The sequence below is a fragment of the Diospyros lotus genome, chromosome 7, assembly GCF_014633365.1.
Source record: "Diospyros lotus cultivar Yz01 chromosome 7, ASM1463336v1, whole genome shotgun sequence".
In the NCBI taxonomy this organism is placed as follows: Eukaryota; Viridiplantae; Streptophyta; class Magnoliopsida; order Ericales; family Ebenaceae; genus Diospyros; species Diospyros lotus.
The window spans coordinates 1,845,270-1,853,532 of record NC_068344.1 but is presented as its reverse complement, the minus strand read 5'-3'; the positions used below and the strand labels follow the sequence as shown (position 1 = coordinate 1,853,532).

The 8,263-nt window shown below is 32.0% G+C and overlaps 1 protein-coding gene across 1 annotated transcript; it reads right to left on the bottom strand.

Moving 5' to 3' along the window:
* Window positions 1-621: 621 nt before the first annotated feature.
* Window positions 622-6,064, bottom strand: LOC127806346 (aluminum-activated malate transporter 8-like). Its single transcript, XM_052343573.1, has 3 exons — window positions 5,999-6,064; window positions 1,318-1,461; window positions 622-1,155 (listed from the first exon to the last, which is right to left on the bottom strand). Exons 1-3 carry the CDS (start codon window positions 6,062-6,064, stop codon window positions 622-624), a joined length of 744 nt encoding a protein of 247 aa, XP_052199533.1.
* Between the last annotated feature and the right edge of the window lie 2,199 nt (window positions 6,065-8,263).

Genomic DNA, 8,263 nt, shown 5'->3' with positions numbered 1-8,263 from the left:
ACCCAGGTGCAATAGGACCACACGAAAATAGGAAAGAAAGAAGAGAAATAATGATGTTAAAAATTGTGTTTTTGTTCATTTGCTTAGCAGCATAAATGTGAGCTAGGGATGTTTTTGCAAGTTCGTTAAATTTTAGCGGAGATTATTATAAATTATCCATTTTTTATTGTACCATTTTACTTTACTTTAATTTCAATATATATACTAGTTAATTATTACTTGAACACTACTGAGTATTTGCAATAACTAATTAATTATCAGTAAAGTTTGAATTTATCTAAAGAAACAAATTAAGAATTTCACCAAGGGATGGAGCTGCACGCTACATAATTTCTCTGTCACATAATGCTGGCCAATTTGGCTGATCAATTTCGCGTCTCACTCTCGTTATATTTCTAAAATTTTTAATGTTCTTTTGCTTTAAACCCTCTAATTAGAATTGAAACCTAATTAATTATTATGGGTTTAAAGAGGCAAATTTATATTCAAATACGCAATAAGAACAATATGCTTTTTGATTGTAATGCAGCCCCAAGAAACTTTCGATTCATGAAAATGAAACAGAAACCAAAAAAGAGAATTCTGAATTCTTGTTTCCCTTTCCTTAAGAATCCATATGGCTTATAAGTTGGTAGCTAATATTTGGAGCTCGGCTCTTGGGACAGTCGACTTCGGGGATAGAGGATTCCCATTCTCAGGAGATTCCAGAGATGTTCCATCTAGTGTAATAATGACACCATCACCACCATCACCATCACCATCGACTTCGCTATCCGGCTTTGCAGTTCCCCGGTGAAGTTCCTGTGGTTTCTCCGGTGACACAGTCGACTGATCTTCCAGTTTCTTGAAATGTCCTTGGTGCGAAAGCTCATGGACCGACTCGCCAATTTTGTCAACGTATTTGATGATATCTGCAGGAACTGAAGCATCAACAGCCCGAATGATTTCCAAAAGGGTAGAGGTCTCTCTCGAGGCAGCTTCTATTGCTTCCTTGAGCTCATCGGCGGCTGCTTTGGAGTTCTCGATATGAACATCGGCTGCAGATGGGTGTGTCATCGTTTTGATTGATGAGGCTAGTTCTTTTAGAGCCTTGCTGGACTCTAAGCTCATTTTCATGCATAGCTGTTGAATATTTCTTTGGAAGGTTGTTGCCTCCTAGAAGAAACACACACACACACACGTGTAAATTAGTAAGGATGTGACTGAATAATCAAATAAAGAAACATGAATACTATTTCTCATGAAAAGTCACTTAAAATTGCTTAAATTGAACTCAAGGCATTGACATTGTTCATTGTTATTTAAAAGAAAATATACCTGAATATCAGAATTTATGTAGGCGCAGAGAACTTCAAAATGGTAAGCACATTTGCGAGAAAGGGCCGCAATCTTCAAGTACTGCTCCCATGGGTGACGGAATTTGAACCTTCCATGGCCTGGTTCCCACCATGCGAAGTTTGCCTGAAAGTTACAGATTTAATGAGATGAGAATGAATTGATCTGAACAAACCCAAAAAGAAAATCAAAAGGAAAACAAAAGAAAAAGAAATGGGCAGCAAAAGTTGTAACTTTTAAGCAAATTAAAAAACAAGTCAAAATGTCGAAAGAGAAGTGGCTCCAAAAATAGGCGACTACTCACCAAGGAATCCTCGGTGGCTTTTGTGTTGAGAACATCTTTATAAACTTGAAACTTGGGGAAGGGAAGACTGGGTATTAATTTCCCGCATCACCACGTGGCACGCAAGAGCTACGCACGCATGCAAGCACATGCGTGTGTGTGAGCGCGAGAAGGGCTAGGCCCGGGTACGCTGCCTGGCCTTTCCCACGCTTGCGCAGGGTGCGGCATTTAAAAATTTATTTATTTTTAATTTTTACTGCACTCTTGAAACCACAGCTAAAATTAAAAAAAAAAATTAATTTTTGTGACAATTTCAAATTAAAAAAAAGTTAATTTTTTTGGAATTCTTTGCAGCAATTCTGAAACTGCCGCTCAATATTTTAAAAACCCCCGCAAAAAATATAACTTAGCGGTTGTTACTCTAGGGGTTGCTAAAAACAGACGCTAAATGTTTTGCGATGGTTGATTTAGCGACGATTTTCAAAACCGCAACTAAATACCATTTTTTTTTTTAGCGGCTTAACCATTTTGGTCTATGTTGACACTTGATAGGATGGCAACGCATGAGGAATCATCAAGCAGTCAGAGAGTAGACGATGATGTTCATGAGGAAGCTATTCCGGCCTATCTGCTTGATTGAGAAACAACAACACAAGCAAAGGTGTATTCTTTAGTTGATTGGATTTTTTTTTTCTTAGGGATGATGTCTATCAATGAAAATAATCCTTAAGTTGTTTTATGAGTTATATGATTTTGAATATTAAATCATGCAACACAGGGGCGGAGCCACCCGAGGCCCAGTGGGGCAGTTGCTCCCACTGGGCCAGAGTTTTTTACAATGATTTATTATTAAAAATAATATATATATTATATTTTACTACTAGAAATTAAAATAAAATAAGTATTGAAGAAAGCAAGTATATAATGGCCAATAGTAATTATCACAGTATTTTTTACAATTTGTTCATAATTTTATTTTTTTACAATGATAATGCAAATAAAACTAAGTATTGAAGAAAATTGTGAAGTAAAGAAAGCAAGCATGGAGGAAATTTATATTAAAGAAAATGAATAAATTAACAAAACAAGTATTGAGTAAATTAATGTTGCACAACTTCGTACGGATCCCGGGCTAAGAACTATAATAATATATTACAATGTTAATTTTTAAGATCAAATTAGAAGAGTTTACTTGTAAAGAGGTTTGTATCAGTCTCGAAATCAAGACGATTCATTCCAACTTGGTTCAATGAATTTAGTAATTGGTTAGAATATAATATAAACAAAGATGTCACGTTTTGCTTAAAGTGTTATCTTTTTAAAACAAATAATATGGAATAAGGAGATAGTGATTCTTTCATGAAAAAAGGGTACAGTCATTAAAAAAAGAAGAAGATAGACTTTAAGTTTATGTTGGAGATACTAATAGTGTATACAATTAAATTCAAAACAATTGTGAAACCTTAATGAATCAAGAGCAAAATATTGAGATAGTTTTCTTCAGGCAGTTAGAACAAACACTGTGTGATTATTGAATTCGTCTAAATGCATCAATTGATTGTGTTTGACTTCTTTTACGATAAAAACTAGCATTTTGTGGTTATGATGAGTTTAAAGATTCAAATAATCAATGTAGTTTTCTTGAACAATTGCAATTTCTAGTATAAAAAGATGTAAGAAATAATTGTAAAAAAATTATTTTAATATTATCACTATTATCTTATTTTTAAAATTATATTTTTTGTATTTAACTTCGCTCCCATTGGACCAAAATCCTGGCTCCGCCCTTGATGCAACATATAGGTTCTTAACAACACTTGGGAAATGTCCTAACTTAATGTTATAGACCTTTTTTTTTTGTGTTTGATAAAATTTCTAATTATATAAAAAAATTAAAATTAAAATTTTATATTTAATTAATAAATTTAATATTTAAAAATTATATAGACAATGTCACAAATTATAACAGTTATAAATTTTAAATAATTTGTAAATAAACATAATGTTAAAAGTTTTGTCTAATAAAAAGTCATAATAATCTTAAAAAGATTTTAAATGTGTAAGTAAATATATAGTCATATATATATATAACGGTTGGAGTTTGATTTTTAAATTTTAATATAAAGTAATTTTTATAAATTTTAAATATTTATAAAATTTAATATTACTTTTAAAAATGAATTAAAAATTATTAAAAATTTAATTTTTGAATTTTTTTCAACTTTTTTATGTTGGGCCTTAGTTTGGTTAATAGGTTTTACGCCATCTCCAACGCAAGGGAAAAATTCTTGCTAAGCCAAAATTTGAGGAGGAAATTGTTGTAAATCATTTTCAATGGACCTCCTTATCTGCCTTCTCCCTCCCCAAATTTTTATTAAGCTTCAAATGAATCGCTAGAGTTGATGAGTGAAAATTTGCTCCATACTGCATTTCTTTAATGACTCTCTATTGTAGATTTAAAATTTGAAGAAGACGCCGGTGACGAGCAACAACGGCGACAACAGCTAAGAAGGAGCAGCGGCTGCTGCAACTAGATCAAAGTACCATCGATAGAGAAGAACGAGTAGTGGCAACTAGACTTGGTGGCGAAGAAGAAAGAGTAGCAGCTACAATGGCTCCAGTAGCGACGACGATGGCTCCCTCTTCTGGCAATGACGACTCTCTCCTTAAAATACCCTTGGGTTTGTGATTTATATTGTGTATTTTGTATATATTGAAGTATTAGGTGAATTATATTTTGATTATTTTGTGTATTTGATTATACATTGTACGCGAATATTTGATTATTTTGTGTATTTGATTATACATGTTTTTGTATGAAAATATTTGATTATTTTGGGTATTTGATTATACATTTTGTGTATGTATGTATTTTATTATTTTGTGTATTCGATTATTCATTTTGTGTGTGTATTTAATTATTGATTATGTGTATGTATATCGCATTTTTTTAATATAATGTGTACGTGTATATCTGTTTATATGTGTATGTGTGTATTGATTATGTGTATGTGTGTATCGCATTATTTCAATGTAATGTTTTAAAATTGATTCTAAACATAGAAGTCAAAGTTACTCAATTACATTATTTAATATTGTATTTAAATAATAGTTATTGTATCACAATGAGAGTATTTATTTTTGTGATTCTTTACGTAGTTTGGCCAATTATCTTTTGTTTTTCATGGAGGGAGATGATTAACAATACTATACAAATTTGCTCAAGGACAATGTGACGACCCAAATTTCCTGGATCTTAATTACCACCAGCTAATATCCCAAATATATGGGCTAGGGTTCTGCCCCAAATAATACAACAATGGAAGTCAAATAAAAGTGGAACACACCACTTAGGGGTTTAATCATACATAACAACCAATCAAAGCAGTCAAGCCACCATATCCGAGCCTCTGATCACAATTTGTATCTCAAGGATCTTTTTAGTCGAGATTGCCTTGTACACACAGAGCCACCCAAGACTAACACGCCAAACAGTCTAGCCACGGCGTCAGCTCCCACACATGGAATGATGGTAAAACAATGTAATACCCACGAGTTTAGAGAATGGTAGTATATATCGAGGATAAGTAAGAAATGAAATAACACCAACTGAATACCTTTTGGGCTGAATGTAGGCAAAGAACTCTCGGTTTAAGCATGCTTGAGTTGGAAAAGCTCAAGGATGGGTGACTCCTCAGGAAGTTCACGTAAATCCATCAGGGTAAGTTGTTCCACTCATTCCTATCGCTCGATGTAGTTAGTTACACCACTTCATCCCAACTTGATACATCCAAACTCAACACTCAAAAGAAAGCCACGAACAAAAAATTTCTCAACGCAAGAGGATTTAATACTTGTGTCAACATGGCGAAATATTAGTATGGATGCTACACACGGTAACGATAAAACAAAACAAAGGTATTGAAAAATGATATATGCCTATTTCAATAAATATAAAGAGTTTGAATCTGATCGAAATCCCAATTCACTGAGACATCGTTGGTCTACAATTCAACTTGTTGTGAGCAAATTCTCTGGATACTATAATGAAATTGATGGCATAAATCAAAGTGGAACAACAAAATAAAATAAGATAATCTCCATCGTTATTTGATGTTTACTAATTATTAATATCATGTTGCTAGTCATTGTTTTATTGACATTATTATTTAACTGTCTAGATTTCTGAAACAGTAGAGAAGTACAAGAGCCTACAAAAATCTTCTTTCATATTTCTACATTGTTGCCATGAGTTGCGATATGTACCCAAATTCTCCTTGGGTTATTCGAAGAAGAAATCTAAAATTTTTGAACATTCAAATCCCTTCCTCTTTTGCCTTCAACAATGTCGCCCAATGATGCCCCTTTTGCCTCGCTTACAGTATGATCAGAATCGCCATCATCAGCAACAACCGTGGTACTGCCAAGCAATGCTGTGTTTGCCATCGCCAAGTTGAATTATACATATAATGTTCCAACCAAGTTAAACCATGCATCATCGCACCCCCTCTTTTCCCAACCACCATCGCGGTCACCAGCGACTGCATTCTTTGGATAAGACACTACAAAAAAATTGATTTTTAGCGGCTGTTTTTTAGCGGCGGTTTCTAAAACTGCCGCAAAAAATGAAATTTTGCGGCGGTTTGCAAACTGCCGCAAAATATTATTTTAGCGGCGGTTTTTTTTACATTTTGAGGCGATTTTCAAAAAATCGTCGCTAAATTTAGAAAATAATTAAATAATTTAAAATTAAAATTTAATTTAGCTGAAGTTTCTGAAAAATCGTCGCTAAATTAAAAAATTATTAAATAATTTAAATTAAAATTAAATTAATATTTGCGGTGGTTTTAAAAACTGTCGCAAAATTGATTAAAAAATGTAATTTAGCGGCGGTTTCTGAAAAATGGCCGCTAAATTCAAAAATTATTAAATAATTTAAAATTAAAATTAAATTAATATTTGCGGCAGTTTTCAAAACCGCCGCAAAATTCATTAAAAAAATTAATTTAGCGGCGGTTTCTGAAAAATCGCTGCTAAATTAAAAAATAATTAAATAATTTATAATTAAAATTAAATTAATATTTACGGCGATTTTTCAAAACCGTCGCAAAATTCATTAAAATATTTAATTTAGTTTTCAAAAAAGAAATTTCCCCCCAAAACTTGCATTAATAATTTACAATTAATACTTATTGTATTAATAATTTATATTTTATAATTTGCATTAATAATTTAAAATTTTCAATTGCTTTGAAATAATAAGTAGTAATAAAATTTTTCCCCAAAATTTGCATTAATGATTTACATTTAATACTTATTGCATTAATAATTTACATTTTGTAATTTGCATCTTTATATATATAAAAGAAGGATAGTTTTCAAAAAAGAAATTTCCCCCCAAAACTTGCATTAATGATTTACAAATAATACTTATTGCATTAATAATTTGTATTTTGTAATTTGCATTAATAATTTAAAATTTTCAATTATTTTGAAATAATAAATAGTAATAAAATTTTCTCCCAAATTAATGATTTGCATTTAGTACTTATTGCATTAATAATTTACATTTTGTAATTTGCATCTTTATATATATAAAAGTAGGATAGTCTTCAAAAAAGAAATTTCCCCCCAAAACTTGCATTAATGATTTACAAATAATACTTATTGTATTAATAATTTATATTTTGTAATTTGCATCTTTATATATATAAAAGAAGGATAGTTTTCAAAAAAGAAAATTTCCTCCCAAAACTTGCATTAATGATTTACAAATAATACTTATTGCATTAATAATTTGTATTTTGTAATTTGCATTGATAACTTGCACCCGTGGTTGGGCGGGTGGGCAACAGTGTGGGCGCGGGCGGGTGAGAGAGTAAAATTTTTAATTTTATTTTAATTTTTTTTAATTTTTTAAAATTTTAATTTTTTTTAATTTTTGCGGCGGTTGAAAAACCGCCGCTAAAATAAAAAATTTTATTTTTTTTTTAATTTTAGCGGTGGTTTTTAAAATCGCCGCTAAAATTAAAAAAACCGCCGCTAAATCACTGATTTTGCGACGGTTTTAAAACCGCCGCAAAATTAGTGATTTAGCGACGGTTATTCCAGCGATTGGTCAAAATCGTCGCTAAATGCTCCACGACGGCTGGTTTAGCAGCGGTTTTCAAAACCGCCGCTAAATGCCAGTTTTTTTGTAGTGAGATAACCTGAACACAGACACACACATATATATACATATAGATAAACATATACACATATATATATACACACATATATACATACATATACATAGACGCCCAAAGAAGATGGCCCGAACCCAAGGGTTTGGAGGCCTTCAAGGCTTCCCGAACCCATGAACATGTCTGGTTTGTTAGTTAATGTGGGGTCGTTGTCAGCAGGGGCGAAATTAGGATTTTTTTACCTAAGGAAGGGTTCAAAATTTTTTTCTAACAGTAAGATTCACCAATAGAATTTTTTTTTTCAATTGCAGTAGTTAAGGGTAGAACTAGGATTTTAACAAAATCTGGGAAAGAAAAGAAGAAGGATGGGGGGAGCTGGGCTGGGGGATGGAGGGGGCTTGGGAGGGAGGGTTGGAATAATTTTTTTTTTCTAGAGTATAAGATCCATTTTTTAAAAAAATTG

What these genes read in the sequence shown, in the direction of transcription:
- LOC127806346 (XM_052343573.1), bottom strand. Translation starts at nt 6,064, where the DNA reads ATGGCAAACACAGCATTGCTTGGCAGTACCACGGTTGTTGCTGATGAT. An exon ending in ATGGCGATTCTGATCATACT is followed by an intron (nt 1,462 to 5,998) that starts GTAAGCGAGGCA and finishes TGTAACTTTCAG; the next exon opens with GCAAACTTCGCATGGTGGGA. An exon ending in ACATAAATTCTGATATTCAG is followed by an intron (nt 1,156 to 1,317) that starts GTATATTTTCTT and finishes TGTTTCTTCTAG; the next exon opens with GAGGCAACAACCTTCCAAAG.